The sequence below is a fragment of the Topomyia yanbarensis genome, chromosome 2 (genome assembly GCF_030247195.1).
Source record: "Topomyia yanbarensis strain Yona2022 chromosome 2, ASM3024719v1, whole genome shotgun sequence".
NCBI lineage: Eukaryota > Metazoa > Arthropoda > Insecta > Diptera > Culicidae > Topomyia > Topomyia yanbarensis.
Genome location: NC_080671.1, coordinates 442123267 through 442141918, shown reverse-complemented (window position 1 = coordinate 442141918; position 18652 = coordinate 442123267). Strand labels below are relative to the sequence as shown.

General features: G+C 43.9%; 3 protein-coding genes across 4 annotated transcripts; all 3 read left to right on the top strand.

The window, feature by feature from the left end:
• The first annotated feature begins 6019 nt into the window (after nucleotides 1-6019).
• Nucleotides 6020-8901, top strand: LOC131682092 (coiled-coil domain-containing protein 63). 2 transcript variants are annotated; one of them, XM_058963302.1, is made up of 4 exons: nucleotides 6020-6295; nucleotides 7217-8314; nucleotides 8372-8543; nucleotides 8601-8901. In XM_058963302.1, the coding sequence occupies exons 2-4, from the start codon at nucleotides 7249-7251 to the stop codon at nucleotides 8824-8826; spliced, it is 1464 nt and encodes a 487-aa protein (XP_058819285.1). In that variant the 5' UTR covers nucleotides 6020-6295; nucleotides 7217-7248; the 3' UTR covers nucleotides 8827-8901. The 2 variants fall into 2 exon arrangements, with proteins under 2 accessions (XP_058819285.1, XP_058819286.1); XM_058963303.1 differs by lacking the exon at nucleotides 6020-6295 and adding an exon at nucleotides 6846-6990.
• A 1771-nt stretch (nucleotides 8902-10672) lies between these two features.
• LOC131681059 (uncharacterized) lies at nucleotides 10673-12471 on the top strand. The gene is made up of 2 exons (XM_058961764.1): nucleotides 10673-10794; nucleotides 10875-12471. The coding sequence occupies exons 1-2, from the start codon at nucleotides 10673-10675 to the stop codon at nucleotides 12469-12471; spliced, it is 1719 nt and encodes a 572-aa protein (XP_058817747.1).
• A 143-nt stretch (nucleotides 12472-12614) lies between these two features.
• Nucleotides 12615-13613, top strand: LOC131681058 (uncharacterized). Its single transcript, XM_058961763.1, has one exon. It carries the CDS (start codon nucleotides 12615-12617, stop codon nucleotides 13611-13613), a length of 999 nt encoding a protein of 332 aa, XP_058817746.1.
• The last annotated feature ends 5039 nt before the right edge of the window (nucleotides 13614-18652 follow it).

Sequence of the window (18652 nt, the reverse complement as noted above, 5' to 3'; positions counted from 1 at the left end):
TGTTTGAGTGCTACTATTTAAGGACTCTACTGTTATCTCATTTAAAATGGTAGGTGGTTTATAAGTTTTACATATTTTAAACCCTATTTCTTAGCCGTTCAGAGTCATGCATATCCTTAGATTCCTTGAAGTCTCGGAATTGTTTCTATTTATTGACGTTTTCGTTTGAGAATCTAGGAACGAAACCAGGATAGTTATTTCAAACAAGCGTTTTTTGATGAAATTGAGTTAGGTTCACGCAAAACAGAGGTGATGTTGGAGAACCAGAAATATACTTCAGGTTAGAACCCAAAGCGATTCCCAGATCTGAGTTAGTTTTTGTCCCAAATAAAAACAACATATAAATTTGTAGGTGTAAATTCTAAATATTGTAAATGTTATTACCCACAACAAAGATTGTAGTATTCATATTTAGGTCTATCAAAATATTAAGAAAGTTCAGTCGTTGACATTTACAAAGACGTAATGATTCTTTGTCTTATACAAAACAGTCTAAACAGGGACTGGGGAGTACACATGCCCCCCCCCCCCCTTCTTCTTTTCATTTTCTGACTACGTCTATGATATTCAGCAATTCATTCTGAACATTTCATTCAAAGGCACCAAGTCTATGTGATGAATATATTCTCATCAATTTAATTTCCTAATGTCGATGTCGGTGGTGCACCGGCAGTGTTGGAAAAAGTAATCAATTTCTGCATTTGTATTTTACCATAAGTTTTAAAATCGTCATAACTATTTTTTGAAAACTCGTAGCTAGTTACGGTCTTCGAGAAAGTTGGTTTGAACTATAGTTTTATAAAGCTGGTTTTTCATATTCAGAGAAATAACGATCTGTATTAACGTAAATGCAAAATAATTAATTTCTCCATATAAAATCCCATACAAACTTTGAACGCAATGCGCAAACCCGGGAAGCAACCAATCGCTACCAAATTTTGCACAGACATTTGGGACCACAAAAGGAACTCAAAAAGCGCTGTGCCCGCTAGTTTACATCATTTTGAAGTTTTCTCATACAACCGCGAGCCACTCTAGTGAAGAGCGCATTCAACAGCGCAAGCTGGGATGCCATCGCGCTCTCGTTACACCGGCTTAGCCTACCGGTGGGCCTGTACCGGATCTTGGAAAGTTACTTCCAGAACCGCGTACTGCTATACGAGACCGATGCCGGTCAGAAAAGGGTTCCGATTACCGCCGGAGTCCCGCAGGGCTCGATCCTAGGCCCGGTGCTATGGAACCTCATGTATGACGGGGTTCTGAGACTGAAGTTCCCTTCTGGGGTCTAGATCGTCGTCCTAGGGTCAGGTAGAACTAACTGCAGAACACGCGATCAACACGGTGGAGGAATGGATGAGCGCGAGAGGCCTGGAGCTCGCTCATCATAAGACGGAGGTAGTTATCGTCAACAACCGCAAGTCGGCACAACATGCAGTTATCCATGTGGGAGAAGTCGTGATCACCTCACAGTGGAGTCTGAAGTCTCTCGGAGTCATTATAGACGACAAGCTGACCTTCGGCATTTTAACAAAAGCACTGTTTTGAGCGGCTTAGTGGAATGTTATATTAAACACTTTTACCGTTGTCTTCCGTTTTAATTCCACTATGATGAACAAAATGCAAAATTGCACTTTTCTATTACAGATACTCTGATCAGATCAGAATATCCACAGAATGCAGCACTCATCGTAGCGCATTGTCAACATTCTTGATTGCTACTGCTGTTCTTTACGGCCCGACGTTCGATGGTAGAATGAACTCGCTAGAGGAATGATATTCTTTAAATAGTCGAGGATGACGTCATTCACAGAAGAGTAGTGTGCCGGGTGCTCAAATCTGTCGTACGAGACGCTATATAGGCACAATTTTACTTGTCTGGCAAAAGAGCAGCAACTGATTCAAACAGGCACGCGGCACATTTATTTATAACTTTTCGTGTTCGTTTGAATCACTAAGGTGCTCCCTATCGTCGGTTCTGCCGGGAATAGATTGACTGATGTATGGCAGTTTTCACGTTTTCCGAGATCTATTCATTTGTGATTGTTTTTCAATAGTGTGCTATTCAAATACAAAAACACTATAGCAATAAAACATAATTTCAGTTAACTCCGAATTGTTTGGTGATAACCAGACGGAAATCCGTTGATAAATAACAAAATTATTAGCGTTCAAAATAGTGACGCAAAAACGTGACTTCGTTTGATTTTAGATTTTAGAATGACACCCTGCCCCATATAGTGCAGTAAGACATTTTCAATATCAAAAGTTTACGGTTGTTACTCTACGGTCCAGAAAGGTTAACCGTGCAAGGACCTCGATCCCTGGTCAAGCCACGGGGATCTAGCGAGGCTGGGCTTTGCAACAGCCTTCTTTTTAGGGCCGCTAGCTCGACCGTGAGTAGCACGCTAGCTCTCAGGGTCGGCTCTTTAATATAGATGCTGATTAAGGGACCGGGAAGAAACGTAAAACAACTCTTTTTCAATGTAACACTTTTATTCCCTAACGACTTACAGTGTCTTGTGTGTGGCGTGTATGTTGGCCGGCCGGCTGTTGCTGATGCTGCTCGTGATGGTGATGTTGCAGGCGGGAAGTGATCTACACACCAAAAAAATCTGAATTTTATCGTTGACGTAATTGCAAACATGACACAATTCAACAAACCGTAATTTACGAAATGACGGAACATTACCATGTTCCGATTAATTTTACATGAAACGTATACTTTACATGCACAATAACATAAAATTACACTTCCTACCATTCAGAACAAACGCTATATGTGGAGTAAAATTACATGATTTACGAAATTAAACGTCATGTAAAAATAAAATCAAACGTAAAACTGAGTCATTTTTGATGCTCGTATATGTCAGGGTCAGGAAACGTAAATTTACACTATTTTTTCTAGGTGTGTACGCTATGGCGTTATATAGCAGAGATGCCAGATTTGCAGACAAGTCTGCAAATTCGCAGACTTTTAATTTAAGCTGCAGATTTTTTCGATGACGCAGATATTTGCAGATTTTTCCGTTTGGTTGCAGATATTTGCAGATTTTTTAGTTTGGTTGCAGATATTTGCAGATTTTTGAATATAAAGGCTTTTGGTTACACTAGCTTGCCGCACATTTTTTGTACTTCCCAGACTTTTAAAATTATTATTGCAGACATTTGAAAAAAGTACCTGGCATCTCTGTTATATAGATCGCTGGGCGGGAGAAGCTGGAAGCGGGATTCTCCACGATCGCTGACCGCTCGTCGCCGTCTGCTCGCTGGGGGTTCGTGCTTCGCTTCACACGTGTCGGACGAATTTCCTTCTCAGGTGGGCCGTGACCGTCTCTCTGGACCGATCAGTTTTCGCAAATTTGTCTCCGGGCAGATTCGCGCTGCTGCTAATCGCAGCAATTGCTTTCAGGGTAGAGTTTCGGGTCCTGTGGGCATTTAGTTCGCCACGCGGAAAGGAAGGTTAGCTTGCTACTGGGTTTTAGTTGTTAGAACTCGGGGTTGGTCTTAATCGACCCAACGTACCTAATTCGTATGTATTTTCCACCGAATCGTTGGTAGTTTGAACCGTGGTGAATAACAACTAATTATTCAACTGCTGTGTTAATTTTCACTTTTAAAAAATCTTCGTCAAAAAACTTCGATGATGTGCTTCGTCGAATGGTTGCACCGGAATAGACCTTTCCCTTCGCTCAGAACTCAGTAGCTCTTCCTTTTTCCCTTTTTTTATCTCCCTTTGCGACTCCGGCAGTTGTGGACTGTTTATTACGTTGGTAGCAACAACAGGGGTGTATTTTGTATATGTGTATTAACAAATTCTGTTTTTATTTCTCCTAACGAACTATCAAATTTTGTTTACAGAGTGTAATTTTTTATTTTAAACTAAGGTAAGTTTTATTATTTTTAATACGTGTATAATAAGTTTTAACTCTAAACATGTAACATTTAACATTTTCAATTCTATATTTTAATTATGCTTTCTTTAATTTTTATTGTTTTGCCTCGACGGTAACACGATAGACCACTTTCGAGACGATTACGTGGCCGTGAGTAAAGTTTACCGGATCCTGGCATCCCTCAGGGTGGAGTGGAAGGCCAGTAGCGGCCGTCCGGTAAAGAAACTGACGAAGAAGAAGGAAGCGTTGAAAAAGCTGTTCGACAACAAGGACGGAACGAGTTTGCGTGACGCCGGCCGAAATATAACTGCTCCCATTCCTTGATTCACCAAACCTTCAAGATGGAAGATATCATCTGTCGGAAGAAGACTCGGTCCCTCGAGTACACGGACGAGCAGATAGCGATCGTGTAATCGCAGCGACGGTTGATGACGAAAAACTACCACGGGACGTCATTCGTGCTGGACGATGAAAGTTACTTTCCGCTGTCGAAGACCTACATTCCAGGAAATGATAGCTACTATTCCAGCGACAAGTTGGCCACACCCCACGAAGTAAAATATAAGTTTAAGCATAAATTTGAAAAAAAAAAAGTTATGCTGTACGCCGCCATATCGGACAGAACGAAGCCGTGGTTCAAGCCGAGCGGTCTGGCCATCAATCAACAAGTGTACCAGGAGGAGTTCCTTCTTCTGCCGTTCTTAAAAGAGCATCATGCGGATGGGAAGTACGTCTTCGGGCTGGACAAGGCGTCTTCCCATTACGCCAAGAAGACTCTGAAGTATCTTAAGCAAGAAAAGATACGCGCCGAAAGAAAGAAACCCGACCCACTTGCCCCAGTACCGTCCCATTGAGGATTCTTTCGGCTCCCTCAGTGCCCTAGTACACAAAAATAATTGGCGGCCCAAGGATACGAAGCAGTTGACCACCAGGATCCGGAAGATGGCCGCCAGTGCCTTCCAGCGCCCTTGTGAGAGCATCGCGACTAAGTTGCACCCTACGGCTGACGAGGGCCCCTTCTCCAATATTCATTGATGTTTTTTGAAGCATAAACATTATGTTTTTAGCAACAAAATACATGATTGAAAAAAATCCCATTTTTTGAACACCCGTTACAGAAATTGATAGTAGGATTTAAACGAAATGCCCGTCAATATGGATTCGGTCACCCGAAAGCATAGTTAAATATATTTCCGACTTTTTATACTAATTTAACTTCAATAATTTCGTGTTCGTCGTATATCTTCAAAAATTTAGGTTCTACCTTGGCCCATGGTCGGATGTGTATTCCTCATGCTTCGCACCTTTTAAACGAATGGTTATGGCCTACTACGAGTTGAACCCTTGGCCACTGTTCAAACATACTAGATCGCGATAGTTAAAAGGATTTAGTTTATTAATGCCAAGCGTGAAGTTCAAATATGAAGGCAGCCGTGTACAGCTGTCCGATGAATGTCGTGGATCAATTAAACCATCTCTGTGACCATCTCGTAATGGACGCTTTCGAATCTGAGGTTGGAGGTGAATGTTCATCGGAGAAACCAAGGATCCCATTCTATTCCGATGAGTCTGGTTTCCATCACAATAATTTACTGATGCATTATTTTATCGGGAGATTTGCTCTTGGAGAGAGAAAAATCGACAAGGACGTAAGTCCACATGGTCAGTAAAATAGAACGTAACTTACTAGGAATCCTACTTTTGGTTGAATTCCTTGAGATGCTTCTATGTAAACTTTGCTTACAAATAATTTGATAGGCGATAAAAATGAAATAAACGATTACCTATTAGAGAAATCTCTTCGGTTTAGGGACTCTACCGGAATTACTACTTGATGTTTTCGAATTTTTTCAGAATATAACTTTAATACAAATATTTCCACCATACAAAAGTTTCATACCTCCTTTTGTATCGATGACAACAGCAGTTCAAACATGATTTGTATGCTGTTGCATCAACTTATTACAGTATGCACTTCCAACGGCAACCACCGAAGCCTACTACACGCTATTGATCAAACAAACTTCGTCAGACTTTCTGCAGCATTTCGGAACACCCGGTTGTTCGAATCAATTTCGTCAACGCACATCCATCACTGGCTATTTATACCGAATCAACCATCATCGCAGGTGTTTGGACTCACTTTTTCTGCTCATTACCTTATTAAACGGTGTGTTGTGTTGTTTGTTTGTTTGTTGTAATTGTACAAACCCACACCCCACCGACGACAACGGGTGAGGAAAGAAAAGTGTGCAAGTGAAATCTTGGGAGAATTGTTGTTACCCTGAAGTCGCTGCCAGTGTCGATGTAAAGAGTTGAAAATCTAGCAAGTGAAAAAAAACAGGTGGCAGCAACCCGCGAGCCAGGCAGAAAAAAAGATCAAGAGCCCCATTAGAAAGGTAATTAATTCGGATTGTCTTTTGCACCTTAATAGTCGCGATGGTGCCTCTGATGGTGCGTATTTTTTGTGGCATCGCTTGGGTGAGGGTGTGTGCAGAGGAGCAGGCCAATAGCCGTGAAAAAGATGAATGAAACATGCATCGTCTCGTGGCACTGCCTGGTCTAACCCTGCCGATACGTGGTGAGGTGAGGAAAAGCGCGTTTTCCACGCGTGTCCATTGTTGATTTTTCACACTGGCTGTAACGACACGATCTTTTGTTTCCGGTCTGCCGCTGTAGGAACTTGTTCACATCGTTTTCGCAGAGGGCGGTAAATAGCAAGGGCGGTTTTACCCGGTTTACCAGATAATGAAGTGTGCGGTGGATGGTACGCCAACTGTTTGCTGGTTGTCATAGTTTTTCGGCAAATGTCAACCATGCGTAGGATGACGACGGATAGGGGAAACTTTTGCGATTTGCAGTGGCATAAAAATTATTTCATTAATGCAACGTGAAGTTTAGTTTCGCGATTAAAAAAACGAAACATGAACTTTTAGGGCATTAATTCAACATTGATTGATATACGTGCGCCTAAAAATAAATATCGAAAATGCGGACCATGTTTCGTAAAATCGTTTTAATTATAATGGAATGTAGGAAGTAGGATATAAACTTGAAGCGCAAAATTTTGGATTGGATTCTCTTCTCTGGAATAGTAAGTAAAAAGAATCGTCAACATAAAAAACGTACAATAAAATATTTTATTGTGCGTTATGGTTTTTAGCCGACTTTATAAATTGAGATTTTGCACTCCGGAGCAAACAGGAAGAAAACGGATCCCAGATCAAAACAATTAAACCAATTTTCATCCTTATTTTGTAATTTCCACATTTGCAACATTAACCCTAATGAAAAATCGAAATATTTTTTTCCATTTCCAGCTCAACCTACGGCCCCCGCAACTGCCCGAAAAATGTCCAGCCAACCGAAGATGGCCTCCGAGGTGGGAGCCGCCGAGCAGTACGAAATGGAGCAGCTAGCCGAAGCGGAAACCCAACGACTGCAGAAACTGCTCCGTACGCTGGAAATCGAACGGGCCAGTTTTCTCGATTCAAAAAATAAAGCCCTTCGAAAGTACCGCGCCAACGTACGGCTACTGGAAAAGGAGAAACAACAGTTACAGCTGCAGTTGAACTGCGAGGAGAACGGAGTTCATTCGAAGCGGGAAACGGAACTGGAGTCGGTACTGGAGCTGTGCTACGACAAGCAGAAGAAGGCTAACCAGAATCTAAGGACAAAAAAGGAAGCACTTCGGGAGCTGGAGGGTCACATCAAAAAGATTCACCGGGAGATTACGGAGATTCGCAAAAACGAGGTTACCGATATCCGATACAACGAGACGATAGCGAAAGCTCAACGGTCGGTTAAAAAGCTGGAGAATCGGTTGGATGTAGTGAACAAGAAAGCGGGAGTGGCCATGGCCGAGAATACCCAGCTGAGACAAACGATTGATCACATGTTGACGGAGAGGGCTACATTCAACATAATGTGGGATAAGTTGGTCAACAAGCTGAACGAAGGTAAACGATACATGATGGACTTGATCGATCAAGCTTCGTCGGCATACGATACCAGAGAGGAGCTGTGCACGAAACTGCAGATACTGAAGATTAAAGGACAAAGTGAAAAGATCGCTCACCTTCAGGAGATGCGAGAACTGCAGCGAAAGTTAGATCACGATGCTAAGTTGCAAGAATTTCTCGGTATCAAAGGTCAAAGCCGATCGAATGCGGAGCTGGAGGAAAGGGAAGCACAGAAACGGCAGAAAATGTTGGAGAATTTAGAGAGGCAGTATGCCGAGTACGATCAGATTATGACACGGATCATGTCCTTCTCCGGGGAAGACGATATCGATCGGCTGGTGGCCAAGTTTATCAAAAAGGAGGAGGAAAACTTTGCTTTGTTCAACTATGTGAACGAACTGAGTCATGAAGTGGAGACACTGACGGAGAGCGTCCAGGTGCTGCAGGATAAAATCAGTGAGTGTCTTTCATTTTTCTCGGGCTAGGGTTTATAATGCTGCTATTATATTTCAGCCGAACAAATCGCCATCAACGAATCGAAGGAACATTCCCAGGATGACAACATTGACGCCTTACGTTTGGAAGAAAAGCAAAGTATGGAAGCAGCCGACGCTGCGTTCGAAATCAAGCAAGAATCGGCTGTTAAACTGGACGAACTATTACGGACGGCCGAACGAATCTACAAGTATTTTCCAATAATTTTATTTAGAATCGAATTATATGTTGATTATTTTGTTTTAAGGTTGCTGCACTGCGACGAAGCACCAATTTTGAATCTGCTGAACAACGAACGTCAGGTGACGCTGAACAATGCTAAGCTCTTCCTGGGTATAATCGAGCGGCGTGTTGCTAACATCATCAGTAACGTGAACTATGTCGAACCGACTACTAAGATCCTGGGCAAGAAGGACCGGGTGCCTAACTTCAACGTGAAGGATTCGGCCAAGGTTCGCATCGAAAGGGGTTAAAGCTCGCTTCTGTGCTGTCATTCTCGTGAGGCTATTTCGACTACAGACTTCGACCAACTTACCAAATAAATTCATATCCAGTCTTGGTTCTAGAAAATTGTTTTGCCGACTCTTAAGTCTCCTTTCATAAAATATAATAATATAAATACACTCTGCTTAGTTGACTTAAAGAATTGTTTTTAAATTATTTTCAATGAAGCTGACATGCTCAATAAGTAGATATAGCTTTACGCTAGAAGCAGCTTTATATTAACTTTTGACTATGTCATTGACTTCGCATGTAAATTAATGTTTCAGTATATAAAGCAATTAAATAAAAATTTAAAAGAAATCAAATGACTCTGTTAAAGCGAGAAAAGAATTGTAGGATTCACAACCACCCTACAACTCCGACAAAGAGAAGAATGGTCAGTCCCGTTCTAGCGCGTAGCGTTCTGCGGTCTGTCTCATCCATCTGATGCAGGTAGACACGAAGCAATAGATCTTTTTGGCACGATCGTTCACCGGTCGCTGGTCAGCTGATCAAATGTAGGTCCAGAGATGCCAGATTTGCAGACAAGTCTGCAAATTCGCAGACTTTTAATTTAAGCTGCAGATTTTTTGGATGACGCAGATATTTGCAGATTTTCTAGTTTGGTTGCAGATATTTGCAGATTTTTATGTTTTGTTGCAGATATTTGCAGATTTTTGAATATAAAGGCTTTTGGTTACACTAGCTATTCTGACATTTTTTCTACTTCCCAGACTTTTAAAATTATTATTGCAGACATTTGAAAAAAGTACCTGGCATCTCTGTGTAGGTCAGAGAAATATAGTTAGTATCAAATATACAGTCCACGAAAATACATGTTTTCTTTACGCGGTTCTGTTCGCGCAGTGCATTTGAAGTTTTTATTTTTCACTCCAAGTATCTGAAGAACCACAGTGCGCGCGAACATTTGGTCCTTCGAGCCGAATCACGGTGACGGTTTTCGTATACTTGGCGGGACGTTGTCCCTTTGAAAAGTGACACTAAGTGCCGGGCAAGTGCGGAACAATCGAATGCCCGTGAATAGAACAATAGGAAGAACTCCATTTTCGACGGTGGACAACGCAGTGGACGCCATCGTGAAGCAGATTCGCGGCGCCATCGCTACTAGAGTGCGACGAATACAATTGGACGGTGACGATTGCAGCAGGAAGCACCACGATCCGGACGGGATCTGGACTAAGAATACCGGGGAAGTACAGTGTATGTATGGTGGCTTGTTGCATGTGGCCACCAAAGATTGTGACGGCCAATAAAGTTATCAAATGCATGCGAGTTTTTTTCTTGGCGAGTGCATGAGTCGTGTCCACCATTAAATTTGGTCTCGGTATTTCGCTGGTTATTTCTGGCTGTCGTTTGCTCCTCTGTTCAATTATCTTTCGCTGCTGTCAATTGGGTTGATAAGTCTGTATTCTGTCTCGCGAGGTCGCGGTCGTGGAACGTCGAGTCGATCGGTGAATTTTCGGAAACGGGTGTGCTAGTGAAGGTGATTAGTGCGTGATAGTTCCTGATTTCTACAGTGCAGTGAGTGAGAGGTGTAAAATTTGAAAATGGCTCGGGAAGTGAAGGCACTGTTGAAGCGTGAACGACAGTTGCAGAACAGTTTAACGTTCGTTGACAAGTTTATCCAGAACTACGACGATGAACGGGATGCGCGTCAATTAAGTGTGCGATTGAACGTGGTAGAGCAAGTGGGTGCAGAATATTATACGGTGCGTGCCAAACTGGAGCTTCTACAGGAAGAAGAAGCAGGCTGGTGCTGAACCTGCAGTGAAAGAGGAAGCATTGCACCATCTCGAAGAGACAAACTACCAGGCAATGCACGACTTCGACGATCGTTTTTGTACCCTGAAGGCTGAGCTACTAGAGCTGCAGTTGTGCAAGGACCCGTTGCATACCAGCCACAACAACTCCGATTCATCGGCGCATCGGACGTCTACGTCTATCTTCCAGAGATACGACTTCCAAGTTTCGGTGTTCGAATTCATGAGTGGGTGACATTCCGTGACACTTTTCGTAGTCTCATCGACCAAAGCGCGCAGCTGAACGAGATCGATAAATTCACATACCTGAGGGCGTCACTTTCTGGTGAAGCGCTCCAGGAAATTAACTCGGTCGAGATTTCTGCTGCAAACTATGATGTGGCTTGGAAGGCGTTGCAAGAACGGTACGAGAATAAAAAGCTGCTTGTGAAAGCGTACTTAGATGCTCTCTTTTTCATCGAGCCACTGAAGAAGGTGAGTTACGACGGGCTTAGTCAACTGATCGGCCAGTTTGAGAAACACTTGCAGATGTTAGAGAAGATTGGTGAGTCTACAGAGAACTGGAGCACGATTCTTGCCTATATGGTATGCACGAGGTTGGATTCCTCGACACTTCGACAATGGGAGTCTCATCATAATTCCAAGTATGTCCCAAATTATCGAGATTTGATGGGATTTCTGCGTAGTCAGTGCTCCGTTCTGCAATCCATTTCCATCCCATCCAAGATGAACAGCGATCCACGTTCGCAGAAGGTAGCAGTTTGTCACACGCTTGTGAAGACATCTGGGAAGTGTCCATTCTGTGGCGAGTCGTGGCATTCAGCGTTTCAGTGTGCGAAGTTTCAGAAGCAGTCTGTTCCAGATCGCATCAGCGCTGTTATGAGGAGTATGCTTTGTCGCAACTGTCTGCGTCCAGGACACGTTGCAAGAACCTGCGAGAGAGGAGCCTGTCATCACTGTCATCAGCGTCACCACTCGATGCTGCATACTGAAACACCGCAGGCAGGATCCTCCGTTTCACTTCCGCAGTCAAGACCTCAGACAGTACCCCAGCAGCCACGACAGCCACAACCCAAGCAACACAGTCCGAACCAACAAATACACACTCATCCGACCAATGCACAGACGAACACCGCCAACTCGCATAACACAACAACATCACCGTCCAACACCAACACAGCCTCCACTAGCCAAACATGCATAGCACTCCCCAACGCACCTACACACAATATTGTTCTCTCGACGGCGCTTGTGACCGTTAAGGACCGTCACGGCAATTCGTTGCTTGCGCGAGCCTTGCTAGATTCTTGCTCGCAGCATTGCCTGATGACGGCAAGTTTTTCAAATATGCTTAAGTTCCGTGAATCGCCAGCATTTTTGTGCATTCAGGGCATTGGTTCGTCGAGTGTAGCGTCAACAAGATCCGTCAGTGTAGCAGTTGCTGCACGGTCTAGTGAGATTTCGTCGTATGCCGAGGAGATGTGTTTCCATGTTTTGCCGAAGCTAACATTGTCGTTACCGACAGCAAGCTTCAATCCATCGCAGTTGTGTCTACCAGAAGCAGCAGCTCTTGCCAATCCCTGGTTTTATGAATCCGGTCCGATTGACATGATTATCGGGGCGGAGTATTACGTCGACCTGTTTGAAGAGGGTAGATACAAGGCAACTGAAGACGGGCCTACTCTGCAGAAAACTGTTTTTGGCTGGATAATTTCCGGTCGCGTTCCCAGATTCAGAGATTCAAGATTAATTAGCCAAGTTTTGGGAGTTAGAAACTTGTCGAACAACCAGCACGAATTCCACGGAAGAGTCGGCGTGCGAGAAAATCTTCAGCGAGACTACATTCAGAGATGAGACGGGGAGATTCGTAGTCACACTTCCAAAAAGGCAATCGATCATCAAGCAGCTCGGTGATTCTAAAGGTACAGGTTCTGTCGGATGTCTCTCGACTTTTCGATCCACTCGGACTGGTAGGGCCCGTGATCATACAGGCCAAGATGTTCATTCAAGAATTGTGGAAACTTGACTGTGGTTGGGATGAACCACTTGCCGAAGGCATGCATGATCGCTGGCACGAATATCGTCGAAACTTGACTGGGGCCTGCGTCTACGTGAGAAGTATCTCCAATAGCGGGTCAGTTGCTGTACACCTACTGGCATCGAAGTACCGTGTCGCCCCTCTTGAGAACCTGAAAAAGAAGAAGCAAAGCCAAACGATTCCGCGCTTGGAGCTTTCTTCAGCTTTACTCCTTTCCCACCTCTACGAAAGAGTGGTCAGTAGCACACACTTCACAGCCCCAGCTTTCTTTTGGACAGATTCGATGATTGTTAAGTGCTGGTTAGCATCATCACCGTCGCGATGGAAAGAATTCGTTGCGAACCGAGTTTCAGAAATCCAGCATATAACGAAAGGCAGCATCTGGAATCACGTATCAGGAGTTGAAAACCCAGCCGATATAGTTTCTCGCGGCATGACGCCTGCGCAGCTACAGTACCAATCGCTATGGTTTGGTGGACCTCACTGGCTGCTTCCGGAGCAAGATAACTGGCCGGGAACACTGCAAGCTTGCGAAGACAGCATTGACAGATCAGTACTAGAGGAAAAAGGAGCCGTTGTCGCAGTTCTGAAATCCGTTTCTCCCAGTGAGCTGTTTAACCTGCGATCAACTTACACTGGATTGGTGCGACTCACAGCATATATTTGTCGGTTCCGTTTCAACGCTCAAGCTGCAAATCGGAATTGCCGAAACCTAGGAAGTTTAACTGTCAAGGAACTCGACGGCGCTCTACGGACACTTGTCTCTCTGTCTCAGCGAGAATGTTTCCCACAAGAGCTGGCGGATTTGACCAACAATCGTCCACTACGTAATTCATCGATCCTTTCGCTCGATCCTCAGCTAATTGAAGGCATACTCTGCGTTGGCGGCCGGTACGACACGCACATCTGTCTAACAGTCGAAAGCATCCGTTCATTTTGGATCGTCGTCACCCTCTAGCAAGGATCGTAATGGAGTACTATCATCAGAAGCTGTTCCACGCGGGTCAACAGTTACTGATATCGGCAGTTCTAGAGTGATTCTGGCCGACATTCGCCCGTAATTTAGCAAGAAGCGTAATCCATAAGTGCGTCGCATGCTTTCGGGTGAAACCGAGAGTCCAGGATCAACTGATGGCGGACCTACCGCCAGAAAGAGTCACACCATGCTTACCGTTTCGTCGTGTTAGAGTTGACTACTGTTGACCGTTTTTAGTAGGCTACCCGTATCGCAAAAATCGCCCAGTGAAGTGCTTTGTAGCCATCTACGTTTGCCTGGTCACCAAGTCAGTGCACTTGGAATTAGCAGCAGATTTGACAACCCAGCCGGAACTCATCATGTGCGACAATGCTTTAAATTTCGTCGGCGCAAAACGGGAGCTTGACGAGCTTCGTAAATTGTTCAATAGACTGCCCAGAAAAATAATGAATTTTTGCAAACTCAATCGGCCCACCCCTGAGTCGATTCCTAGTCCCACCAGGAGTACTTGCTCCAAATTTGAAGCAAATCGGACAAGTCTAGCTACCGGACCAACGTGCTTGAAGTTTGTATGGGATTTTTCGACAATTTACATGGAGAAAACCCTCTTGCTCACATTTTCACCGCTAGGTGGCACTGTATACATCAGATTATCACCAAAAGTGAAACTTAAGAAGATAATTTTATTATCTACAACTTTGTTGAAGACTGCAAAGCGATCCGACTCCAATAGGAAAAGTTATTAAACTTTTAACGAAGTGATGTCTGAGTCAGTTTTGCATGGGGCCTAGCAGTGCATGATAGTGTATCAGTACTAGGTTCTAACAAATTAAACATTTTTGTGGATTAATGGTTAGATTTAGCTGAATAGTATGTTCGGAAGAATTGTAGTACATAATACGAGTTATGTTTTGGTTAGAAAATTGTAGTTCCACATCTGACCGCATAGATGGCGCCAACACTAACTTTTCAAAGGAGAGAGATAGAATATTGAGATGTTTGGGAGAATTACTGCAATATTCTTGTTCTACAACTTTGTAGAAGACACCTAATTTCTATCTCTCTCCGTTGAAAAGTTAGTGTTGGCGCCATCTATGCGGTCAGATGTGGAACTACAATTTTCTAACCAAAACATAACTCGTATTATGTACTACAATTCTTCCGAACATACTATTCAGCTAAATCTAACCATTAATCCACAAAAATGTTTAGTTTGTTAGAACCTAGTACTGATACACTATCATGCACTGCTAGGCCCCATGCAAAACTGACTCAGACATCACTTCGTTAAAAGTTTAATAACTTTTCCTATTGGAGTCGGATCGCTTTGCAGTCTTCAACAAAGTTGTAGATAATAAAATTATCTTCTTAAGTTTCACTTTTGGTGATAATCTGATGTATACAGTGCCACCTAGCGGCGAAAATGTGAGCAAGTGGGTTTTCTCCATGTAAATTGTCGAAAAATCCCATATAAACTTCAAGCACGTTGGTCCGGTAGCTAGACTTGTTCGATTTGGCTCAAATTTGGAGCAGACACTCCTGGTGGGACTAGGAATCGACTCAGGGGTGGGCCGATGGGGGTCATTTTTTTTCTGTCACTCTATTGTTCAACAATCAGCAGTTTCAAGAACAGGCGATAAGGGAAGCTTCAGAGGACAAAATAGACTTCAAATTCATACCAGCACGATCGCCGAACTTTGGCGGACTATGGGAGTCAGCAGTGAAGTCGTTCAAAACCCTATTCAAACGCACTATCGGAACACGAAGTTTGCTTCACGACGAAATGCTTACAGTACTAGTACAAATCGAAGCGATTTTAAACTCTCGTCCGCTTACACCTGTTAGCAACGATCCAGCAGATTTCGAAGCGTTAACGCCAGGACACTTTCTGATTCATCGGCCACTAACGGCAATACCAGAACCAAACCTGGACAGTATTCCTGAAGGTCGACTAGCAGCATGGCAACGAAATCAGTAGTTTCTTCAGCAATTGTGGAAAAGGTGGTCGGAACAGTATTTATCCGATCTGCAAAACAGAACTAGATGGATGCGACGAAAGGAAAATTTAACGATCGGGACCATGGTTGTCCTGAAAGACGCAAATCAACCCCCACTGAAATGGCAGTTGGGGCGCATAACGGAAATTCATCCTGGACCGGATGAAAACATTCGTGTCGCAACAGTACAAACGAAGGATGGTAGCTACCGAAGAGGGATTTCCAAAATCTGCGTGCTACCCATCCGTGACAACTTTAACTCAACGCCCGAAGAGACCTGGATGTCTCCAGTTGCGGAGATTCAGAGGATCTCCGCAACCACCAGTTAAGTTATGTATGTTTTTTTTTATTTTCAAAAGGCTTATCAGAATTTTCTTCCTCAGTCGCAACGTTAGGTTTCGGTCATCTCCCGGAATGCTAGACGACCAGCACTCAAGCTAAATGAGTATCCTTGATTCCCCACATTCGGAGGTAATCTGTTTTGTTTCGGTGATGGTCCATGTTTTTGATGTTGCATGCTTGCATTATGTTCGAGATTGTACTGTCCTCCGTGAAGAATCTGTTCTAAAACCACACATCACGCTTTGTTTATTCGAGGTACAACTACGTCTAGCCTGCAACGGAGAAAGAAGTAGTCAATTCATCCTCTTGATGTCCACGCCGGAGTCGTTGGCGAGCATGACCAGCTCGACTTGACGATTAAAGCAGCTTAGAGATCCATCGCAGTCACAGCACATTCGTAGCATACCGAAAATCACCAGCGTAACGTCGAAACTCACCGCACCCGAGCAACATTTATCAGCATACCATCATCGATGACGTCACCATCACTAAAACTATCCGATCACAGTAGCAGCAAACCAATGAATATTCGTTGGTACTTACACCGAAGTCCTGAGAGACGCACCCAGTCCGGCGGAATGTCCGTTGGAACCAACCAAGAAGTCACGAATCAACCGGCAACCAATCGTGATCGAGTCCACAGCGAGAAGGAAGAATGTCCTGCAAAATTTCCAGTTCAGTCAGCAATCCAGCCAATAAACAAACAGCAGAAAAACCTAGCACCGCAGAAATGCATCCCACCGTTCCAGCAAAGGGCACCGAATGCCCACGAATAACAGCAGCAGCGAGATGTTTTCGGCGAACTATCTTCACACAGCAACAGCACCGCCACAACATCAGCAAAACAGCAAATACGTTGCATCTCGAATGCACTTTCGATCGATCCAACAGCAGAAGAATGATCACCACAAAGCAGAATTGGGTCAAGGTCGATGATCATCTGTCGAACCAGCAACACCGAATATTGGCAATATAGCCGAAGAAATTTGATTCGTTTAAGTTGAATTGTTAACAGTAAACACAATTTGAAATGTAAAGATTAGCAGTAGTTAGAGTAGGAAGACAATATTTTGAAATTCGACGAGATTTCACGGCGGCCGGCGTGTGTTAAAGCGAGAAAAGAATTGTAGGCAACCTAATTTTTCACAACCACCCTACAACTCCGACAAAGCGAAGAATGGTCAGTCCCGTTCTAGCGCGTAGCGTTCTTCGGTCTATCTCATCCATCTGATGCAGGTAGACACGAAGCAATAGATCTTTTTGGCACGATCGTTCACCGGTCGCTGGTCAGCTGATCAAATGTAGGTCAGAGAAATATAGTTAGTATCAAATATACAGCCCACGAAAATACACGTTTTCTTTACGCGGTTCTGTTCGCGCAGTGAATTTGAAGTTTTTATTTTTCACTCCAAGTATCCGAAGAACCACAGTGCGCGCGAACAGACTCAAAGAACTTCGGGTTGCTCACGGCTAATTTGCTCAATGCCAGTTCGGAGATGAAAGATGAATTCGATCACTTAGGAGCACTCTGGTGTGAGTCGCCACAACCAGGTCGTACACCGCCTATAATCGCAAGTCAGTCCCAGTGTAGATAGGGAATCGCATAGAACATGGGACTGACTTACGATTATGGGCAGCACAGGTGGTATCCAAACACGAGAGAAAACAAGAAGAAGGCTTTATTTGAACATTGATTGTTTTAGGAAGAGGTAGATAACAGACATATAGGGGAGATTTCGCGTTACCATTACATCGCGAACGAGAATGTTAGGTGAACTTCTTTGAGCTCGAACGAAGTGCATTAGCCGAGAACTGGCAAAACATTACTCAGTGCACGCCCAGACAATGTATTCGATATTGTGATAGCCATTGTCACGAGCACAGACACTACTATCAACGAACCCAGTGCGTCGGAGATGTGCATTCAGCAAGTAATGGTTTGTTTGGCATGAATCAGGACATCACACGAATTAAATCATGACTCACATCCATCCCCTTGAACCTCGGTTCCACCGATACTTTCGAACCGTCGATACCTTCGGAACTATCGAATGTAGCAACCTTCCTAAATTCCTTTCACTCCACGAAGATGGCCAACTTTCGAGAGTCTGCTGATGAGCAGAACTGAAAAATTCGTTGAAGCAGCCTTTCGTAAATGTCACCTTCTAAAGCACCCACCTAAAGCTAAAAAGAGTCCACGCTATCATTGCCCGGGATGGGGTAATGATAAAGGACCCTTACCAAGGTGTTTCCTGGAAGCGACGTGGGGCTATGGGGTATCTACATGCAGCTCGTTTGGCAGTTTTTAATCCTCTAAGGACGGTGTTGATTGGTACTGATTGTTGGTTTGGGTACATGACTGTCGATTAGGTAGTTAAGAATATTAGAACACGTCATCGTTGCTGTGTTCGCGTCGTCATTGTTTAGATTTTCGTCCCAGTTTATATCCAATAGTGAGCGAACAATGCTGTCGTAGTCAACGTTTTTGAAATCGTAGACGATAGGGCTTGAGACGTCTTCAAAATTCACTCCTAGGTTACCAGCGAGTACAAGATGTAGTGAGGGAAGATGGCACACATGCTGGACTAAAGGAGTCGGAGCGGCGCAGTAGTACGGAGCGTAGTCCCGGGCACTTACAAAGCAGAGGCCCAATGTACGTCCATTCTCATTGGTGACATTATT

Bases quoted from the DNA above. Each gene is read 5' to 3' on its own strand.
- LOC131682092 (XM_058963302.1), top strand. From the start codon at position 7,249: ATGTCCAGCCAACCGAAGATGGCCTCCGAGGTGGGAGCCGCCGAGCAG. The intron at 8,315-8,371 runs GTGAGTGTCTTT...ATTATATTTCAG, and splicing joins GGTGCTGCAGGATAAAATCA to CCGAACAAATCGCCATCAAC. The intron at 8,544-8,600 runs GTATTTTCCAAT...TTTTGTTTTAAG, and splicing joins ACGGCCGAACGAATCTACAA to GTTGCTGCACTGCGACGAAG.
- LOC131681059 (XM_058961764.1), top strand. From the start codon at position 10,673: ATGCACGACTTCGACGATCGTTTTTGTACCCTGAAGGCTGAGCTACTA. The intron at 10,795-10,874 runs GTCTATCTTCCA...CACTTTTCGTAG, and splicing joins TCGGCGCATCGGACGTCTAC to TCTCATCGACCAAAGCGCGC.
- LOC131681058 (XM_058961763.1), top strand. From the start codon at position 12,615: ATGTTCATTCAAGAATTGTGGAAACTTGACTGTGGTTGGGATGAACCA.